The 23,418-nt window shown below is 36.4% G+C and overlaps 1 protein-coding gene across 1 annotated transcript in view; it reads left to right on the top strand.

Annotated features, from left to right (window-relative positions):
* Positions 1 to 23,418, top strand: part of LOC145666474 (centrosomal protein of 120 kDa-like) — a 117,155-nt gene that overhangs the window by 39,833 nt on the left and 53,904 nt on the right. The window contains exon 7 of the mRNA XM_081733728.1: positions 12,614 to 13,743. Within this exon, the coding sequence (XP_081589854.1) occupies positions 12,614 to 13,743 (1,130 nt within the window). The remainder of the gene's footprint in view (positions 1 to 12,613; positions 13,744 to 23,418) is intronic.

Below are 23,418 nucleotides of genomic sequence, written 5' to 3'. Positions count from 1 at the left end.
CAATAGTGAGGAAAAGACCGGGAAAGATTTTGTTTTGTTTTCTGACACAAAAGAACTTGATACCTTGGGGATGATTATATTCTGTATTCACGGGAAAGTTAATTTGATGTCCAGAGCAATAGTTGTACCAAGAAGGAGTTGTTTGATTTTGGAGAGAACGGGAGATCCAAGTGATAGATGAGAGAGATTGTGAAACTACATGCATACCTCCTGCTATGGTTTTAATGGGGTTTTGAATCTATCATAGGGACGTCGCCATCCTCGTTCCAAGAGCGCCTAGTAATAATCCCTTGAGTTTCCATTGAAATTTCAGCATTAATAAATATTTAGACGCATTAAGTTATTATACTTACACAAAAGTTCCGTATATTATGTAAGAAATAAACGAGTTCTTTGCACGGGTCATGTATATTCAACACTTTTTAAGCTTTAATCAGAAAAAGATCATTCCACAGTGCAATGTATGCAATTTTCAGCACAGTCAGTTGTTTCCACGACAAAGGTAGTGTTGGCGGTCAGAATCTAACTGTTAATATATCAATTCAATTTTGTGTCCTTTCCTCCTCATTCGATATGCGCGCGGCATATACATTTGCTTGTGCTTCATAATAAGTCAATTACTGCTTCCACAATTAAAATGAGACGTCTCCACAGGTGTTACTTGATCCACATGGCGGGAAGCGAATATCAGTTTTAGTTATGTATTATCAATCATAACATCAATGCAGAAAATGTAAAAAATTGGCCACTGTCCATCATTTTGTGCAGAAAGAAATAAGAAATGGAGAAACTGAGTCACAACGTGAAGGACAGTACGCAGGTTTAAAGAAAAGCAAGTGGAAGTTATTTAGAGTATTGATGGTTTACGGATGGATGAATATGCTAAAACAAAAAAAGAATAACAGTAGTTCTATTACAGGAATTATACTAAAACTTTGGAAACCGGTTAGGAAGCTAAATCTCATTCCAAAACTGTAAAAATGAATATTACGTCAAGCGGGATAGTAAGACAGCTCCTTAACGAGGAAGATACACCATAGATACGAAAATGTCTTTTATTATTATCATTCTATATCGGCTCATGGTTGATTAATAGAATGAATAAATGTAAATGTCGTACATTAACATGGTTAATTCAAGAAACATTCGCGCTATGCAAGACCGTGTTGTTCGAAGTTTTTTTATAATGGGTTTAAACTGAATATGTTCATCACAAAAATTTTGAATGGTAAGTTTAAAAATGAAATAAAAATTACAAAGTAAATAATACAGATAATTCTGTAAAACATACAAAAGTTTTAAAAATGACGCCCAACGGATAACAGATTTCTATTCTTCAGGTCAAAATAAAGCGAAAATATTATATAATGGTATACCCTCCAGGGCCTCCTTCAACTGCTATAGGGAATCAAAAGTTCCACTATGTGGCAACGTCGTATATTAACTTAGAACCATTAACATTATTCTGCGAATCCATCAAGCACTTACATCGATTGTTACCCTAATAAGTGGTGCTAATGTCAACGTGTATCGACTTTTAACTGCTATCTGGAAAGAATCTTTGTAACTATTTGATGGATTGGTAGATCTACGCTGTGGTTCTTTAACTATTCTATCAGGCCTTGTTTCCATTTTGTACTAAACACAATAATACACTAAGCAAGGCTGTGATAATATGTAACAAAACACACAATCACGTAACAGTTTTGACACAATAACTGTCTTCATCAGACTTCCATTCCTTCTGGCTGTTTGGGAGTTGGTCACCTCTTATATACTCTGCGAAGATCAACTTTTAATTAGGCTCCACCCGTTCATTAAAAAGTAACACTTATGCGGTTTTCATTTTCACTTTTTAGCTGCACACGTGTCCAATTAAAAGTTTACTTTTTTCGCTGAATACATTCTGCCTTTAATTATCCTTGTTTTTCTTATTAGTTTGTTCTTTCTTTCTTTCTTCTTTTCATTTTTTTTAAGTAGAATCTTCTCCCACTCTATTTATCGAGAATCCTGCATTCCAATTCATCATCTTGTCTCCTGCCTCCATAGTCTCCCTGGCTTTTTTCCATTTTCTCACCAAAGTTCTCTTCTCTACTTCTATGACCTCTTACTTTTTCCCACCCTATTCTGTGGTTTGTCTCTTTCTGATGTTTATATATCGCATTGTTATCCCTTTTCAATCTTACACCATCCTTGTGCTGATTTATCCTTTCTTCCATCTTCTTCGTTGTTTCTCCTATGTAAATTTTATTACACTCTGCGCATCCTACTCTATATATTACCCCCTTTTCGTCTTTGTCCGCTGTTGCTTTTCTCTTGGTTTTCCTGACCAGTTCAATTTTCAGCTTCCTCATTTCCTGTACATCCTTATTCTTGCTTTCCGAAGCATTCTCTCTATCTTCTTTGTTTCTTTGTCAAGGCTTTCTATTCCAAACCATTTTTTGTTCTTGTCTTCTTCCTCTTTCTTACTATGTTTCTTGTCACCCTATCATCTTCGTTGTATCCATTTCTCCTTAGTTGTGTCCAGAACTTCTTTAAATCCCTTTTCCTCTGTTGTTCATTTGAGTTTAGGTCTCCTATTCTTTCTTCCATGCTTTTTATGAAATTATTCTTTGTTGCCACATAGTGCAACATAGTGCTGATGTCACATAGTGCAGTTCGTGTCTATAGACGAGAACCCGAAAGCTATAAAAAACAATTATATTTGCTTTATTTTGAGTTGTAGAATAGTACTAAGTGGTTCGTGGACCCCATTTTTAGAACACCCGATATATATATATATATATATCTTCAGTTGTAAATGAAATCTTTCACTCTACGTTTCATGGTTATATCCTGTAGGCTGAAGGAGACGGATGATTGATAGGTGGGATAATTATAAAAGGAATTGATAGAATGAGAATGTTGGAAGAAAGGAGAGAGCGCCGAGAAAACTCACGAATCGATGTTATCCATCACAAACTCACATGCCTAGGGTCGAATCAGGGACCCTTGCACCAAACGTGAACGCTCTACCACTGAGTCACCATGTCTTCATTATTCGGTTGTGGTTTGTGTTGTCATATCGCAAGCCAATGTTTCACTCCACTTATGCAGTATTTCCATCTCTATTTCTATTCGTACATCCGTACGTGCCATTTGCTGTTTTTGTTGTGTTATTTTAAAAACTGAGTTAGCAAACTTGTTACCAGTTCACAAATACGTGTAATAATAAGAACTGCATCAGAGCAAAATCCACGTTATTCAAAACCGCATTATGCAAGGTATTTCTCTATGTAGAGCTAGGAGTGTTACAATGTACACAATACGAAAATTGAAGTTTGAATTTTTTAATAGCTCAATAATGGAAGTTCCCCTGCCGCCGCCGTCTGTACATTAACAATTCTTCGCAATTTTCTGTCCATTACTTCCCACTCAAAAATTGTGATATATTTGAGAGGAATTTGGAGGCAGCAATACAAATTTAAATTTCACATCCCCTCCACTCTCCTCTCAACAATGCATTTCCCCTCACCTTCCATTCTCCACTCAAAAACTTTAGTGTTGCCTTGACAAATTATTTTTATTATAATTAAGATTTGTCAACGGCGTTATATTTTCTCAGCTAATATTGAAACCAGAAGAAGTAGTAGATTTTCGCCACTTCCGGTTTTAGTAGAGAGTTAAGGGTGGAAATGAAATGTATTGTTGAGAAGCTCAATCGATTTGCTGAAACCACGTCTCGCTATCTGTTACCGTTTTTCCTCAATATAGTTATCTACGTAAGAAATGGAAATGACTGATTTCTATCATTTCCTGTGGCTGGATCATCCCCATCAACGAACTCGATTTCTAACTTTCGACCCTCTTATATCCTGGCCAAATTGGTGGTGATCCATCGAGTAGTTCTTTAGATTTTGTCTCGTGGACGGACGTACACACGGGCAGGAAGAGTAAATATTTAAAGGAGTTTTTGTTAAACCAAACTCCTTAACCAACTATAGGTCACTGAACATCATGTACGAGGGGTGGCAATTAAATAACGAGACTGGTGTCATAAATGTGATCTATTATCCCCTTCAACATACTCCCCTCCCCGATCTATACACCGCTGCAAATGTGCCTTCCATTGTTCAAAGCAATGCTGTAGGTCATCAGATGTCACTCTGTTCAACAACTCTGCCGTTTTTCGTTTCACCTCTTCCACAGACTGAAAATGTGTTCCCTTTAATGCACTTTTCACTTTTGAGAGTAGATAAAAGTCTCAGGGAGCCAGGTCTGGGGAATACGGAGGATGGTCGAGCACAGGAACGCGCTTGGTTGCAAAAAACTGCTTCACAGAAAGGGCATTATGGGCAGGCGCATTGTCTTGGTGGAGGATTCATGCATCGTTCTTCCACAAATCCGGTCTAGTCTTCCTTATTCTTTCCCTCAGCTTGATTAGGACTTCTTTGTACTAGGTCTGATTCACCGTTTGACACTGAGGTATCCATTCGGTCATGGTTATACCCCTGATATCGAAAAAAAAAAAAAAAAAAACTATGAGCATTGCTTTCACTTTGGACTTGCTCATTCGTGCTTTTTTCATCTTTGGCGATGTGGGAGTCTCCCAGACCATGGATTGACGCTTAGTCTCGGGGTCATACTGGAAAATCCATGTTTAATCACATGTGATGACACGTGTTAGCAAGTCTGGTTCTGCTTTGAGTCGTTCCATAACGTCACAGCAAATAATCTTTCGAATGTCTTTTTTGTTCCTGAGAGAGGTTTTTCGGGACAATTTTTGCACAAACTTTTGTCATGTTTAAATTGTCATGCAAAATTTGTCTTACTGTCTTTGTGTTAATGTTCGTTATGTCTGCGATCAACCGAATGCTCAGACGTCTGTCTTTCGCACAAGTTCATTAATTTTTTGAATATTTTCGTCCGTTCTTGAACTGAAAGGGCGGCCGAATTCTATCGCAAGGATATTTTCAAACTTGCAGAACGATGGAACAAATGTGGAAAAAAAAAAAAAAAAGACACTATGGAAAAGTGAAAGAGAGGTCTGTAGATTAAGATGATGTGTTTGGTTTCACTTACAAATAGAGATTACGGTTGTGAAAAAGTATTTCTCACGACATTCAGTATGCCCCTCGTATTAAGGTTTTACATTAAATATGGGTTTCTGCTAGTGGTAAGCGCAGAAACCGGTTCGGTTTTCCAACAAACTTTTTCGTTAACTTATTTGAAAATGAGTACCATATTGGTTTCAGCAAAAATCACCTAGTTTCAATAAAAACCCAAAATTATTAGAGAAAAGTTAAAACAGTTTCCGGTTTTTGAAGAAAACTGAAACCTGTTTCGGTGATACAGGTTTTTCTAGAAACCATTTTCCGGCTTTAATTAAAAGAAACTGTTTTGCCCATCTCTGTTTTCCACGGGTGAACAGAACCTATAACCATGTTTTAATGGACAATGTAGCGGTAGAAGATACATTTAAAAAAGAGTCCAGAAAAGCTCTAAAACCATATTGTGACCCTCATGTCAAGGATGCAAGGCAGAATATTTTTTGTAAGTCAGATCTTCCTCCTCTTGTCAGTAATGAATCCTGTTAAACAGAAAGCATTCTAGAAAGATGCCATATACAGGGTGATTCACCTAAAACTTGCACCACGAATAATTCAAAAATAGAAGTGTGGACAAACATCGTGCTCTTGGGTTCTCCCGTTTCCTCTCACTTTCTTCATTCCACCATTTCACTCATCCCTTATCATCACCGTCTCCTTTAGCCTAACCGGCATAAACGTGGGACGTAAAACTTAAAGATTTCATTTCAAAAATAGAAGATTCAATCGGTGGCTCAGTTGTAGAGCGTTTATCTGGTGCGTGGGGGTCTTTGGTTTGATCCAAGTAAGTTTGTGATGGACAACATCATGTCCGTGGATTTTCTCGGTGTGATGCATTTCCTCCCACAATCTCATTTCATCAATTCTTCCATCATCCTTCACTTGCCTTAATCATTCACCTCCCTTAACCTAAGGGGCATAATCGTGAGACGTTAAACTGAAATATTTTCCACCCGTTTAGTGTACACCAAGAGCTGCATTGAAACGATTATCATAGTGAACAATTTCGTGAGCATTAGGCCAGAATGCACCTGATTTGTTTTTGACGAAAGGTCATGAACAGGTGAACCTCCGAAATATTTACTACTAGCAGCGTTCACCCCGCTTCGCTGCGGTCACCCCGGAACGCAATAAACTTTGTTACTTAGATAATTTTTACTTTTTCGCTTTCAAGTGATATGATAAAAACCATAGAAGATTGCAGTAAATCTTAACATTATATCGCCTGTCATTTATGTTAACCCGCCCCGCTTCGCTGCGGTCATCCCGGTGCTGGCATATTGTAAAAGTGTCTGTAAAAATAAGCAAATCAATTAAAAAATTTTAAACAGAAGATTCAAGCTATTTTCCGCTGTATATCGCCTGTCATTTATGTTAACCCGCCGAGTGACACGGTCATGCGGGTTGCATATAAATACGTTTATTTTTACCTATGATGAACTAATAACAAAGGATTTGTACGTTATGGACACTTGAATGGTCAATTATCTCAAGACACTGGTAATTAAAAATTAAAGTGATATGATAAAAACCATCTAGGGTCCAAATCCTAATAACCCCCCAAAAATGAAAGAAATTGGTTCAGCCGTATTAGCGTGATGAGCGGACAAAGAATTGTACGTTCTCTTTTATATATATAGATTGGTCTGTCGACAATCTCATTAGCTGCGTCAGGTAGAATCACAGCATCCATGGAGTTTAAATGTGTGGTGTGGAGCAGGAAGCTGACATGTAGGACCGTTTTTCATTGAAAACGTACGAGATTTTGGAAAGTATGTCAAATTACTAAAGAACAACCTTCCACTGGTTGAAGACATTCCACTGGAGACCAGAAGAAACACGTGGTTCTAGGCAGTTTGAAAAAAACCCGGGTATTTTAAAAAAAAAAAAACACCTGAGCCCATATGGGTACTTTCGGGTTTAGTTGGGTTTTTTCGGGTTTAATTGGATTTTTTCAAAATATGTCAGTGTCTTTGGGGTAAAAGTGTTAAAATGTGATTTACATTTCAAGACTGTCATTGTCACAACTTGCAAAAATTTTCTATTAACTGCTGTTTTGAAAAAAATGGTCACCATTTTGAAATTTTACATTGGATCGCCGAGAAAATCTATACAGCAAATTTAGAATGTCTCGTGCTTCTACCCTCAATATTTCAACTTGAAAGGCCGAAAAGTGTACCCTGTAGTGTGTGTGGTACAGGCGGACAAACAAACAAATGTAGATAGAGACATCCCAGGAGCCTTAAAGACGTTCACCAAATATATTAATTTAAAACGAAGATATAATTCATATTTTATAAAGTAAATGCTTCAAAATGTCTTAAATAAAATTAAATATCTTCCAGCGTAAAATACATAATTTTATTGTTGAAGTATTCACTTCCGATGCTTTGTGCGTTCAACGGGGAATTTCCCGAGCACTTCTTTCACAACAGGTTTTTCCCGAAGCTGCAGCTTTCTTTACTGGACATCGAAACTTCCACTAGTACCTAAGTTTGAACTCAGTACTTGAAATAGTAAGCGTTACGTAACTCAGTTTTCGGAACTCTGAGCGTTAATCTTCTTAAATTTGACAAGAATTTTTACGCTATTGCTGGTGTTGATTCTACAGAATGCTTATTTGAAGAATAGCAACAAATAACTGAACTAAACTCTTCTTGGAAAACCAAATTTTACGAACGAATACTTGTGTTACCATCAAAAGCAAAAAAAAAAAAAAAAAAAAAAAATCATGCTAATAGTTTTACTAATGTATTTACATATTCACTGGTAGTACCTATGGACTTAAACCCGTCACCGTATGAGGGAATACGTCCCTCGGCATCGCCGAGTCGGCGAGTACACTGTTCACGGAAAGTATTTTCTAAAATATAAAATTGCATATTTTATTTCAAATAGGCTATAAACATAACCCATACATTAATTTGTTCTATAATTATCTTAAGCTAAGGAAAGTTTCTTTTATTCATTCTGTGCATTCAGAACCTTATAAAGGTCTTACGTTGAATGTTAACGTATATCTTAACGTGAAAGCATTTAATTCACCTATAAGGAAAGTCCAAAATCTGATAAAAATCACTTTCAATGTAATCACCTTTTGTACCAATAATATACTAACGAAATCCAAAAACCCAGGTGGATTTTTTCAATTAGTCCAACCCGAAAAAACCCGTCGGGCTGGGTCCAACTTGGGCGAACCCCCAGGACAACAGCTGTGCAGTCCACAGTGCACGACGCACTACAGTTTGTCTTAATGACGTGTGTTTCCTCATCATTGGATTCGAAGAAAAAGACTTGCCATTTGGCAAGCCTGTTCCCAACTTGCTCCTTTTAGATTTTTTTTGTGAAGAACGGTAAAGGACACTGTATGCAAGGACATTCCAATGATTCCCGACGATATGAAATATAGTATTACTTTTTAAATTATTATTTAAGTTTAGCATCTCTTTCAGCAGCGAAGCTATACGAGACGTGGACCTAAGTTTAACTTGGGATCCGAACCACGTGAGCACGAACTATTTCGACTGAAATGCTACAATGTGTACAGGATTCTTTACATCATAGACTGGAGACTAGGCATGCACCGTAATGGACATTTTGGTCGTAACTTGTGAATGTGTGTGTTGGAAACATTGGAACATCTAAATAGATTTGGAAAAGATATCAATGAAAAAATCAAACTGTTAAAATTCCGCTTCTTAAAAAGAGAAGTGAAAACACTAATTCCGTTGATTGGTCGTGAGAGTTTTCCTGAATGTTGAAGTTTCCATATTGTTTACGAAAATTATGTATACTAAAGATATATATTTTTTATGTACCTAGCGCAAAAATGTATTTGGCTATTTGGTCCCTTTCTTATCAGTTTTCCACTGGGTATACTTCTTCAAAATTCGTGCATTTTATAATTCATTGAAGAATTTTGCAGGAATTTCGCAGCGTATTTTTAGAATCATACCCAAATGAATAATGAGAAAGGGACGTAATAGCCATCATGCGATTCGCTCCTTCATTTAATTTTTCATAAGATGAAACCTCCGAAGAAGCTTGCAGTATTTAAAGCAAATGAAATATTGGGAGAGGGAAAGAATAAAATTCAATATTTTTGCACAAGGTACGTAAAAACTTTTTATTATTTTGCTGAATATTTTTGAACACTAATTTTGTGTTGTTTACCAGGTTCACTGTATATTAAGTATAGATGACTTGACCTGGTAAACAAGGCCACAGAATAAGTTATGAAAACCGTTCAGAAAACCTATTACAGGCGTAATCAGCGAAATAAGTGTTTTCACATAGTTTTTATTAATTTGAGTAAAAATGCGTTCGTGTTTGTTTTGTAGTAAACATTAAAATTCCAGCCCGTTTCAAGGAAAGCCTGTAAATAATTTCCTATATAAATGAATAGGCTAAAAGAATCAAGATAGCGCAGTTATTCAACATCGTTAAGGTTCTTCCGCGTTGTTGAGGATGTTAAACGTTTAATGTGCAAATTTACAGATTTATAAAATTGTTATCCATCTCTCTCTTAAAAGTTATATTTTCCGTCCCGTAATAGGAATTTTTAATACTTTGGTTTAAAATACTGATCTCAGTTGACCAAAAAGAACTCATGTTTCTTTGGAATTCCATCGGCTTATAAGACTACTGGATTTTCAGAGATTGTTTTTTTTGTTTGTTTAAATACATGCATATATTCACCATTATGCCACAAGAGAACACTTATTTGCTGCAGCAGAAACGCGTTTACATTCTCTAGCAATTATGAACTTCATCCGTAAAGTATTATTCATTAGATATCTTGGCAATCTTGATAAAAGTTTAAAACTCACTTGAAACATGTAGCTTATAGATTGCGAGCAGTGATAATAGTCACAATAGTAAAGAAAGGAAAAGCTTCATATTTACAGCAGTGATTATGAAAGAAACGTTTTCAATGATCACATTCCTCACCATCAGCTTTATTGATTGCGTTTTTTAAATTCCTTCATTTTTTAAACATTTTTTCAGATTTAAAAATAAATTAGTGATAAGAACCGTTATCCTTGAAAACTCCCCTTAGTTTTCATAATCATTGCGGTGAGTATGAAGCATTTTATTTTGTTTACTACTGTGTTGTGTATCTTCTTTACGTTTATATTTGGTTTCTGATAAAATGGATATTTCCATAATCAGTGCTCGATGGAGAATTGAAAATATTATGAACGGTATATTCGGTGGACGAAGCGCCCACATTTGTTATTCCTTCGAATATATCGTCCATAGTTCAATGTGGAAAACCTCGTCATAAGGATTCGTATGCTTACCGCCGAGCGTAAGTTTAAGTCCTCTTACAAGTAGCTCTTCCATAAACAACTGTGTTTGTTCCGAGATTTTAAGGATCAGTAATTACTATCCGTCCTGTAAATTTAATGTCAGTCTGAAAATTCAGAGAATGGAAAGCGCCAATGGGCTGAAAAATGAACCCGGGTCCTTGACTTTTCTGATATTGCGTTAACCACTCGGTGCCCCGTTCATAGAAGGGTAACCTAACCAGTCAAAGATTTCTGTTCAGGAGGTGGTCTATAGCCACTTTCATTGCTGTAAAGAATATGGTGTAAAGCAAAATTAAAATTTAATGTTTAAGTAACACTTTCTAATTGAAATTGACATATTGTGTTCGTTTTTTGGTCATCTTACTCAGCCTAAATACCGATTACAGACGTTTGAAAAACTTGTTTCTGAGATCCTTAATATGTGTACAAAACTATTAGCACAGAAAGTTCTTTGTGTTCGGCCCAGAACTATCGGATAGCAGTTCCAACAATTCCAGGCCCTTGTATAGTAATATGCATTGTTGTTGTCACACTTAACTTATGGTGCTGTGATCAATGGATTTAAATTATCTAAGCGAAATTTTACGTTTCCCATTCAGATGTTATATGTATGTATCTATCTATGCTGACTTCTTCTCGTTTGAATTTTTTTTATCTTATACGATATCATATATTAATTGTAAAAGGTATATTTTGTTTATGGTAACGAATTTTGTACTCTTACCAGCTTAAGAAAACCCGCGACGCTACCAGCAGCACTAGTCAGTGTACTAGCCCTATCTGTTAACTATCACCCTGCATATCAGTTTCCACTAAAGGAATCTGCGTTGAACTCATTTTGATGAAGTCTGTTCCTTCCCCTTTGCAAACTAAAAAAAAAAAAAAAAAAAAAGTGTAGTAACCGAAACCTACAAAAATCTTGAGATTGTGTGAATTCCCGTTGCACGTGCCGTCTGCTTCATGTACGACACCGTGGACTTCGACATATGACTGGACATCTCCCGACACAGGACAACATGAAATGCGTCGCTATCTCCATACATTTATGGAATATCATGACTGGGAATAAACTGCATTGATGTATCCGTTTTGTCCTCTCTGCATAGCGAAAGTCTGCCTTTGTGACAGTATCCATCAATAGCCGTAAAGCTACGTGGAAAACTTTCAGCACATTTACTTAACCAGTCAGGACGAGCTCTGGAGTCACGGAGACGATAAAAAAAAGTATCTTTTTTTTACCACGATCCATCAGATACACCATTGCCTTTTCCAGAGTTATACAAACTTCACATGTCTCCTGCAGAATGACGTTCGTTCAGCTTTCAACTGATCATCTTCCTCTCCATGATAAGTGTAGGACGAAGCACGTGAACTCGAGCCAGATGTAAATCTAGTGCAATTATGCGATTTACAGTGGCGGCGGAACGTATTGCTGTTGCTGTTCTCTGAGGTAGTGAGTTTTGACGTCGCACCCAGGAACACACTTTCTGTACCACATTGTGGATACATCTCCGCCTCCGCTATTGACTATGCCCAGTATCGGAAGGTTCAGAAACAACAGTTATACCCGTTTAATTTAGATTCAGGACAGCGTTGACCCCCTTTCTTTGACACACGGAACCTTCTGTCATATACTTTATAATCTGACTTATATAAAATCAATGTCAAAAAGGACACAAGTATAAACTTTTCAAAAGAGAGTAATTTTCTGAGTCATTCACTCCCTCTGCTACCTTAGCGATCGAACTCGTTGCCATTAATAACCTTCTGTGTTAAGCAACCAGTTAAAAGACGACCATATCTGTACAATGTTCAGTAACTGGTAAGGATGCGCTGTATCTCATGATAAAGTGCTCATATTAAGTATATGAGTTTTTGGTTCTATTCTTGGTCAGTGAAAGTGTGTTGGACAACATGGTGTGTAGGGTTTTCTTTATATTCTCTCTTTTCCTTCTATTTTCTTACAATTTTTTTCTGTTTTTTATCGTTTGTCACTTTTATTTTACAGAGCATAGTAAAGAGCTAAGACGAAAAACATCATTGGCTATAATATTGTGTAAACAAGAAATAAATACATATTTTTCCTTACCTAGGAACTTCTTTCCTTGAATGGTCATGTAATCAGTATAAATAGTACTTGTATTCCATTTGTGTGAGTTTTTTTTAATGAGAATATATTTATTTCGTTTTCTATTTTTATTTATTTATTTTCAGTTAATCCCTGAAGAAGCAAGCACTGGAACTGAGGAATTCTACTTCCTATATACAATCATTGGCTTCACTATTCAATCAAAAATGTTTTCTGAGATCGAAAATTCCTGTGTTTTGGATGAGAAAATTGTTGTAAGAATTCGAAGTTCTTTGGAATGTCTTCAACAATATTTTGCTAAGCAGGCAGGCTTGTGTATAAAACTCATGTGGAAGGAAAGAGTGCTTGGTAGAGCGGAGATTGATTTTCAGTGCTTAGTTCCAAGTTCTGACGACTTGCTGGCCATTAATGACCTTCTCAACTGTGATGCTTCATCATATAGTGAACTCCAGTGTATTCTTCGAACAGGTGATTATTATCAGGACGAGAGTGAAATTGACAAGCCTTCTGTTGATTTGCTGATGAAACTGAATATTCTCACTGGTTCAGAGTCTGTAGTTAGTTTGGTTGATGCTCGAAGTCAAGAGCAGGTTCAGGAACAGAATCAGGAGGCATCAGAAGTTTTAGTTAATGAAAATAAAGGACAAGAAGGAGAATTGGACGTTAGTGTTTGCGATTCGGATGAACAATTGCGTATGGTGGAACATTCTGTTAATTGCGATCGAATACCTAGTCGAGAACAATATGTCCATAGAATGAAGTCCAAAGAATCGAATGAAGTTGTTAAAACTAACGATGATTCTACGCAGGAATTGCTTAGACAAACTGTACCTTCCGTCCAAGATATGCGGGTAGAAGTGTCAGGAAACCTCGATCCAACTCCCGAAATTATTTCGTTATCTCGAAGTCAGACGCAATCTGTAACCACACCAAGACCACCTTCGGCGGCTGGAGATGCTGATGGTTGTACTTCGAAGATAGACTCTCCAGTTAGATCATCAAGTTCTCCCGAGGTGTCTGTCCCTACTGGTCTTTCTTTAGGAGAAGTGATAGGGTGCCATGCTAGTAGTGTGTTGATTCCGAATTCTGATTCCAGTTCCGCACCCTTAAACCCTACTCCTACCAGTAAAGCTGTAGAAGGACGGATGAAATTTTCGCTTAAAGGGGGCGAACCATCGCGTTTTTACAACTTAACAATGGCGCTTGAAAGTATCGTTATCCACAATTTATCTTCGAGCAAAAAATGCAAGTTCACGTAAGTTCAGATTTTATCATTTACTTTTATTTTATAATATATATATATATATATATATATATATATATATATATATATATATATATATATATATAGAACTTTTAGAAGTGACTTTTTAAAGTGTGTGAAGCCTTCTACCTTATTTCAGTAAAACTTGTATTTGTGATTTTGCTCTCCTAAATATTTTTACTTTCTGAACACACTCAAATGGAAATTACCTAAATTTAATTCTTAAATTTTCTGACAGTCGGGTAGTTAACGTATTGAACTTCGAAGTGCATTATACTTGGTTCTACTTTTTCTACCAATACATTTAGTTCCACTTCAAATACATTGAAGTGAAATGTTTATAAATATTTTTGCATTTAAGAAACGTCGGAACGAAAATGCATAGGGGAGGATCGAACCGGTTTAGCCTGTGGACTAGGTAGTAAAATATTTTTCACAAAGAATAATGACTACACCATTTGAAATAAATTTCTGTACATAGCATTTCTATTGACCTGCCCCTCTTATTTTCTATTTCATTTTGATTCAAATATGCATTCTTAGGGAGGGAGGAGGGTTCCAATATATCTTTCAAATATTTTCCTGTATTCTACCTGAGCGAAGAACAAGTATTTCAGGTAGTACATATACATACGTAAGAACATTTTTTTCAGACTTGCATTTAACATTCAGTTCTTAGTACGAAATATTTGCACTGTTTACACTTGTTTGTTTCATATTACTAATTGAGCGTAAATACGATAGCCTATTTAACTTGACTTTTGAATTGAGTATAGAAGGCTTAGCTTTGTGATTTCTTAAGAGCGCAAAGTACGAGACATGCTTCCAATGCTCTGTTTATTTTAGTGTCATTGAATACTACGGGGCTGCTCTATGCATCTGGGGGCAAGAGACCCAGATTCGATTCCCTGTGAGTTCATGTTTTCCGGATTCCACTTAAACTGAGGTCTAGGTTTCAAGTAGCCTTGCTGCTGACGGGACGCCAAACCCTAATTCAACCAACAACTACAGGGCTGTTTAATTAATACTTCGTGTACGAACAAATTGCGGCATATGTTCGGTCAGCGATAGTAGACAACATCGACCAGTTTGATATAGCTATGTACTTAGCGACAACAGACGTGTTTTTTAAAATGTTTATTTTGAAAATATGGCTTTGGTAAATATTTAAGGAGTCATTATTTTCCTTCTATAGAGAGAGAGAATGTTAAAACGACGGAAAACATTGGTTACAATAAGCGTTTGGCGAGTCTATAGGATAAAAATAAGGTTTTTATAATAGTATTGATGAATTTCAAGTTTTCAGAACATCCCAAGCAAATGATCCCGCTAATGGATGCCCAAACATAACTGTAAACTACGTTAACATTGCTGCTGTGGAGAATCTGTTGTAGGGAGATAGACGAATAACATTTTGATTGCGAGGTTAATTCAAGTAAAGGCAATGGTGCATGGTAACACGACTCTGCACGATATAAGATATCAGCTCACTGGGTACTCTTCTGTTAGGACCGGAGCACAAATTGCAGTCTTTCACAACAAACCATCCAACTCAAGGACAATTGTCCACCCCACTATCCCAAATTTCTATGAAATTCAGTATATAGGATCTATATGGAAATACGAAAATCTGCATTTTTAAATTTTTTTTCCATAGTACTTCTTTTTCCATAGTACTCCTTTCAGCATATGAGACGTGGATCTACAATTTAACATGAATCTGAACCATATGAGATCTCGCCAGGAGTCAAATCAGTCTCTTCCGTGCCAAAGACGCGTACGCTAACCAGATACCACGAGGGAGCTCTGAGGATATAATATGCAGAGTTTGTATAAAAAGGAATGAGACCAAATTCGGAGAAGAATTTATTGAAGATATCGCTAAAAGTCATTAAAGTGCTTCAAAATAGGACCCTTGGCCGTCGACACACTTCTGCCAACGAGTTTTCCACGCTTGGAAGGCGCCCTCGAAGTTCTTTTCCGGAATGTCCTTCAAACAGCGCGTCGAAGCTGCTTTGATCTCTGCTACGGTCTCATGGCGGTGTCCTTTGAGGGTTGTCTTCACTCGGGAGAAAATAGGAAAGAGTCCACCGTGGCCAAATTAGAACTGTAATGAGGCCGAGGAAGCGTTGCGATGCCGCTACGGGTGAGGTAGTCGTTACCTCAAAATGGGTGTGGCTTGGTGCATTGTCACGATAAAGTTTCCAGTTGGTGGCAATGTCTGGCCTTACTCGGTTGATCAAACCCTTCAAGAGGGTGTCTGTCAGTCACGAAAAAGTCATTAAATCAGAAAACGGTCATGAAATTCAACAAATTTAGCTTGTGGATCGAACGTTTACTTAAGTAGTGGACCCTGGTTATTGAAAGCATTCTTTTTATTTCTCTTTTGTGTCATTTAATTTTTATGAAACTGAGATTTACTTGCAGTGAATAATTTCGTGATTTAATATCCGACGCAAAGGCTGGCAACACAGCATTGAGCACCACGTGCGCGCAGCGAGCTGTCAGAAAGGAAAAGTGGTATCTATTGCAGTATAATTCAGTGCAATGAAGCAGCAAATTTTTTATTTACTAGTATGAATGGGGTACTAAAACCTCAAATTCTTGAGTGACTAAATTAGTTAATTTATACAGAAGGAGTAACAGTGTTTGAAATTGACCCTTATCTGTAACTAACTGCTGAAAAAATATCATCACTTCTTTGTCGTCAAAATACACACAAGTTCCTCTGATAATGTCTTCCACATTTTGGGACAAGGGGAACATATCTCACACACTGTAAACATCATTCCCAACTGTATGTTGCTTGTTACAAATTAACATGTCAATAACCTCACTTTTAATATATAGTTGAGATTTTGCTAGAATTATTACAGTTAGGAGTAGAAAGGGATTTTGATGTATAAAGCGTATGCGAACTGTTTGGCTGTTATCCACTATCTAAGTCGTTACCGACAAAACTTTGAAATCACAATTTTGGAACTAGCATATTCTTCCTTGAAAGCTGTATAAAATTCTTCAGAATTTCATAGTAGTAAGCGTTTGTGAGTATAGATCTCTTCATCTCAAAATTCGGATATACTAACAGTTTCTGTTTGATTTGCATATTTCGTCAAATGCCATCTTGAGTTAAGTAAAATCTTACACTTTACTGTTCCTGATCACCGGAAGGACTACCTGCTTTTGCGTCATCTCCCATACTAACAGTGCTCCACAGAATATCAAGTTCATTTCATTTACTTCACAGATTCAAACTCTCTAAACCAGAATAACAATATTTTATATGTAACCATGTATGAAATGATTATGATAGCAAATAAACTTTTTCAGTCTGACTCCATTACTAAGAGATCATTAACGAAATGCACAATCATTTGCCAACAATTACCGCTTACCGCAAAAGCATGCAGAATCAAACCGGTTGGAGTCATGTACCTCTGACTCAAGGAGTAGGATGATAAAGGTCGAGAAGAAAACAAGGGAAAGGTATAACTCTGCTTTAGAGGTTTCATTCCCGTCTTAACCGTAGTGCTCAGCTCCTTACCACATTTACGAGCTAGGATTAAAAAGTTTCCTCTTACCATTGTGACTTAACCAGCGATTGAAATATGGGTTACAGACACGGTCGATATTAGTGATGAAGAAAATAGGTTTGTATAAAAACCTGAAATTTGTTTTGAAGAAACCGAAACTCAAAAAGCTTACATTTCAATTTTGAACAGAACTCGTTTCAGTTTGTCTTCAAAAGTAGGTTGTTACTTAAAAATAACAAGCAATTATCTTTAGGTCAACTTTATTAAAAATTCGAATGTTAATGTAGCGTCCGAAAATGCAACGTATACAACTGAACTCCAGTTTGATATTATAATAATAAATGTTAGAAAACCGAAAACAACTTTGAGAGGACGCTAAAAATCAGTTTTGAAAGAAAACTTGTTCATGAAGTGTGAAAAATATTTGTTTTTCAGACGACAATCGAAAGCCGGATTTTGTGGCCATTTACTAGTTGCTGTAGTATGTTAAGGAACCATCACGGTGTTGGGTGTTCTGAATGCCTAATAGAGATAAGTTGGGAACAGGGAGTAATCTACACCCCCCCAACACCCCCTAACACCCCTCCAAATTTCTTTACACACATCCCTAGATGGAAAAAAAATATTCCCCCAAATCCAATTGTATCAATCAGTATCATATAGGTTATTTATTACATCAAGCTAAAAACGGTTTAGCGTTTAGGAAAGAAGGCAATATTCTTATTTATTTATTTATTTCACTTCAAAATACGAAGCGACCTCGTTCTCATGTACTGCTTCGAGTTTCGGCCGTGCATTGTTTCGGACGGTGTTTCGATCGAAACAATTGACAAAACAAATCTGCTCATACCTACCCTCCTGGACTCCGCGGTCGTTTCCGAGAAAAGAGATTGATGGACAGATGCAGATGACTGAAATTGGCAACGTCTTGAGCGGTCATTCACCTACCTCCTCCTCAATAAGGAAAAATGTGACAATATAGTAATAAGCCTATACCAGATTCAGTTGGTAAGTGCTACTCTGCAACAGACTCGCAACCAGAGAGGGCTAGGGAGGGCCTGGCCCTCCCTTAATTTTTCATGTCCCTTCCAGACCTCAATACAAAATGCACAATGTAGATATTTGTAAGAGAATTTTTAATGACTTGACCCCTCCTAACATATTCATGCCACCCCAAAGCTCTGTGGCTGGTTTCGAATCTGCTCTGCAAGTGGTGTATCAACGGATGGATGTTAAAAGGGTGTAGTCAAAACGTTTTTAGAAATGAAGAGGTCGATTGAAATAAGAATTATATATATTTTAGACTGAGTCTAGTGTTACGCAGGAACGCATTTGGCGCTAGCTTAATTTTTTGTAAAGTATATTTTTATTCACGTAAACTCATTGAGTGGAACAGGGCTTATAGCGAGTCACTTTTTTTAAAACTAAAATTTACTTTTTTTCAAAGTTGGTCACTAAAAGTTACTTTTTTGAGAGGTAAAGTGACTTTTTCATGTGATTTATGTTTTGCATTGGCAGTTTTCTAAGAAAAATATTTAAAAAAATGGAAAAAGGCAGAAATTTGTTACTCATTACTCTTCTGAAAGCTTCAACACTTGCTGCCACATGTGAAACAGTCAGCTTTATTCTCACTTCAGCTTTTATTCTTTCTAAAGTACAGTGGTCGGTTGGTGGATGCTTAAGCTCTCAAGGTGGGGTTGAGAACTCTTCTGTGTCTATTCTTTCTTCTATCACAATAATCTTTTAGTTTTCTCTCGTAATAGTTAACGCTTCGTTAAAAGTTTTTTGTATGTGTCTGTGTGGTTCATCATGTTCGTCTTGTGTTATGCTTCTTGTATGTTCTTCTTAAGAGTAGTAGGTGATGAATTTGAATATTTCACGTTTTTGAGAATTCTTAATGCAAAGTTAAATATAATGTCTGGGATGAAGATATTCGGATATAGGCCAGAACTGGTTCCACTCAGAAGCTTTTTACATCTGGTACTTCTGCTTACCGTAACTACAAAGCTTACTTTGAAAACCTAAGAAAGGAGGAAGCTCAAAAAGTAGTAAAGATGAAACAAAACAACAAAGAGAGAGGTGATGGAGAATCCGACAAAGGAAAAAAGGGGCATGATGAGATTTTGGTCACTTTTACCTGTGCTTTTGGCCATTTTTGGTCACTTTTCAACTATTTACAAGAGATAAGGCCACTATGAGCCCTGGGATTATTAAAATTAGGGTATATTAAAGAAGACAAAACAGAAAGATACGAAATATTTGTAAATTGATAAACTGTATTTCTGGAAAACAACTAAATCAATGAGTAATTTTCTTATGAAAGATATTCAGAGCCAATAACGTAGTCAGGAAGGGGCAAAAACGTAGATTAAGAGATCAAATCATATTACAACAATTAATGTTAACAACAGGGTTAGAATATTAAAATAATGAAATTGGAAATATGTACAGTATAAATTAATAAACGAATGTGATTTCAGCATGGGACGAGTGAATTTTTTCCCAATTAATATTTTGGAAAAAAAATCACCCACTAAAACTTGCTGGGTGTGAATAAATTGAAATAATGGCAGAATTTTGCAAAATAATTGTGATAATTCGCATGTAATCAATTCACGTGTAATTACTGGGTAAAATAGTGAAGGTTAATTCCTAATACAGTGAAACCTCTCTTAACAGGTGGGGCCGCGGTGGCTCAGTGGTAGAGCGTTCACCTCTGGTGCTTGGGGTCCCGGGTTCGATCTCAGCCCCCGCCAAGTGAACTTTGTGGTGGACAAGCATCGCGTGCGTGGGTTTTCTCGGGGTTCTCCCGTTTCCTCCCACTTTCTTCATTCCACCATTTCATTCATTACTCATAATCACCGTCTCCTTTAGCCTAACCGGCATAACCGTGGGACGTAAAACTCAAAGATTTCATTTCATTTTCTCTTAACGGGCATCTCTCAATAGTGGACATCTTTATAAGAGAACAAACTTTCTTATTCTTCCATTCCATAAATATGTGTGATGTGGTGTTATGAGAGAGAATCCTTCCTTTTCGGGACACCTCTCATTTACGGACAAATAATCGTGTTCCACCGATGTCCGTTTTTAGGGGATTCACTGTATTACTTAGTTTCATAATAACAATAAATGCTCAACTGTGTGAACTTACTTTATTGAACCTACCACTGCGAAGAGCTGATATTATTATTATTATTATTATTATTATTATTATTAATAATAATAATAATAATAATAATAATAATAATAATAATAATAATAATAATAATAATAGTACTAGTAGTATTGCAATAGTTGCGTAACAAAATATACTGTTTTCTTGTTTGAGTTTGTTTTAAAATTATATCACTATTCTGAGAGCACCCCCCCCCCCTTTTTATTTTGAACACACCCCCAAGTAAAAATTTCTGGCGTACTTACTGGTTGGGAATCTTCGGGATTTGAGCATATTCCTCCCAATGAAAGGCACATGCATTTCCGAGATTAAACTGCGTCTTGTTAGTGGTTTTACTCTGTTCTTCTCCATAACCTCAAATGCATAGCATGTAACAGGCCACTACATAATTAAGTATAATGCTTCTCTCATAAAGCATTTACTCTTATCTTACCTTTAATAATAAAATAAATTGTCTTAATCCTCTTCTTCTCCTACAACCGAAGGTTTTAGCTGAAATCTAATTTTTTATCTATCAAACTAAGGTGGTAGGTTTTTGCTCTGAGACATATATATTTAATATATAACACTTGTAGAATTGATATTAATTTATTTTTAGAATAAAAGTGCAAATATACATATGTACAAATAATCAAAATTCTGTCATCGAAGTTCTTTCAGCCTTCTAATTATTAACCTTTGTATCTTTTTGATTAGAAAATATCTTAATCGATGCCCACAGATTCCCAAATTTACTCTACTCGGAAACCCGCTGTCCGTCACTTCGAACAAGCTTCGACCGATTGCCTACTTCTATCAAGAAAGTCTGACTACAACTTTCCGTCAGTAAAAAAAAAATAGATTAACCTTTCATCTATGACACCCACTTGTGAACATAGAAGGTTAACTTCCTTAAAGAGAACACCATCACTTTGGTCTCCTCTGGCCTAAATAAAAAAATATCTAATACTTCAATATATTAGCCATTTAAATCTCAGAACTCAGTTAAATCAACGCTTCTGTATAGACCATCACTCAGGCCTTCCCTACATGAATTTATTTCAACATATTCTACGGCCATCACTTAGGCCCAGAGAAAATTACTTCTCTCTGCAACTATCATCACTTAGATAGTTCCCTACATTAATTTATTTCAACATATTTCTACGGCCATCACTTAGGCCCAGAGAAAATTACTTCTCTCTGCAACTATCATCACTTAGATAGTTCCCTACCAGAAGACAGAATTTCAAAAGGACATCACTTAGCCCTCCTGACCATCTTCTAAAAAATTACGACTGAGGGTCTTCTTTTATATGGTCGGTGGACGCGTTACTTTCTCTTTTTTTATTAGGTTTATATTTTCGCTAACGAAAAAGAACAGCTTGGGTAGGCAAACCCTCCGAGATTCTAGTAATTCCATTCTAAAATTTTCAGCCACCAAATATTTAAAAGCTAAAGAAAAAAAAAGTACGTTAGAAAGAAAAAAAAATAAGCACAAACTATGAACACAATTCTATACACAAGTTATCCTCTACAATTTATATATGTATATATATATATATATATATGTGTGTGTCTGGCCAGACCTAATAGATTATAAATATATAGTCTTACTAATTAAACATATAAATATGCATAAAATATATTTAATCTTTTTTACCTTATTACAGCAACCAGTAAGGGCGAAGATACGTCCTTACATAGCCCCGGACAAACAAAAAAAAAAATGAATATATCACTTATTCTTTGAAAGTCCACTGTCTCTAACTGTCTTTCTTAAGATTTTTTAATTTTTTTTTAATATCACAAAACACACACAAGATATTAATTTCATTTTTTAAAGGCTTATTTTAGCCTAGTCTAAAAGTCTCGAACTGTTTTTTTTTTTTTTTTTTTTTTTTTTTTTTTTTTTTTTTTTTTTTAACACACACACACACACAAACACCACAGTTTTCATTAAACACTGAAACTAAGTCCTGGATTAGAAGTGGAGTTTTCTTGCAGCACTCTTTTTGTCATCCGAGGGCCTTTCCTCCTCTAAGAATTTCCCAGGAGTCGGTGGAAGTCCATCAAAATTGATGTCATCTGCGAATATAGACAGCACATCCTGGTCATCATCTTCAACCCACGGTTGACTCTTTGGAGGATGTTCCTGGCATGGAATGTACCTCCATGCTTTCTTCTTTTTTTATTAATCTCAGCTCTGCAAGGGTGCAGTTCTTTGGATCGTAGCCTTTTCGTTCAGAAATTTGGTTAAATTTCCTTTTCCTACCCCTTTCTGCCTTTTCATTATCGACGTGCAGAAGCAAGGCTAGTTCGTACGGGTTGTCTTCTCTAGGTCTACAAGAAGCATAGACCGATCTCTGCTTCGGAAGTGGTTTTTTGAACATTGAGTTCATCTCTAAGAGTGTACTATAGGTCTTCACACTAGATTGTCTAATACAAAACTAAAGCTTCTCTAATTTTTTCTTATTTTGTTTGTCAAGTTCGTACAATAGGAATTATATGTATATAACCTTCCTCATCGGCTATTTTTTCCTCTCCGAAAAAGGAAGTTTTATTTTAGGGTCTTTCTTCCCCCTCCCCTTCATTTCCGGCGTTCTCATAACAAAATCTTCTCTCTGCTCCGGAAGATGTTCGCTGAAAGACGGTGGTTTCCAAAACGGTTTTATTTGGTCGGTATTAACTTTTATGATCTTGCCTGTAAATATGTTTTTGGCTAAAAATGTGTTCATGGCTAACTGTTTCTCCAATAAATAGGGACCTAAATATTTTGGTAACATTGCGGCAGAAATGTTTTTGGGTGCACAAGACAGACGCACTGCCTTGACCCAGGCCTTTTGTCCTGTTTTGAAATGATGTTGTTTTCGACCCTTGTTGTAAAATTTCTTTGATGCTTCATGCTTCTTCTTTTGCGTTAAATTAGCACATTCCCAGGCCGACTTCAATTTCTTTTTAAGCTCGTCTACAGAT

The sequence above is a fragment of the Thermobia domestica genome, chromosome 12 (assembly GCF_964235325.1).
Source record: "Thermobia domestica chromosome 12, izTheDome1.hap1.1, whole genome shotgun sequence".
NCBI lineage: Eukaryota > Metazoa > Arthropoda > Insecta > Zygentoma > Lepismatidae > Thermobia > Thermobia domestica.
Note: the sequence above shows the minus strand (reverse complement) of the source record. Positions and strands in the feature narration are given on the sequence as shown.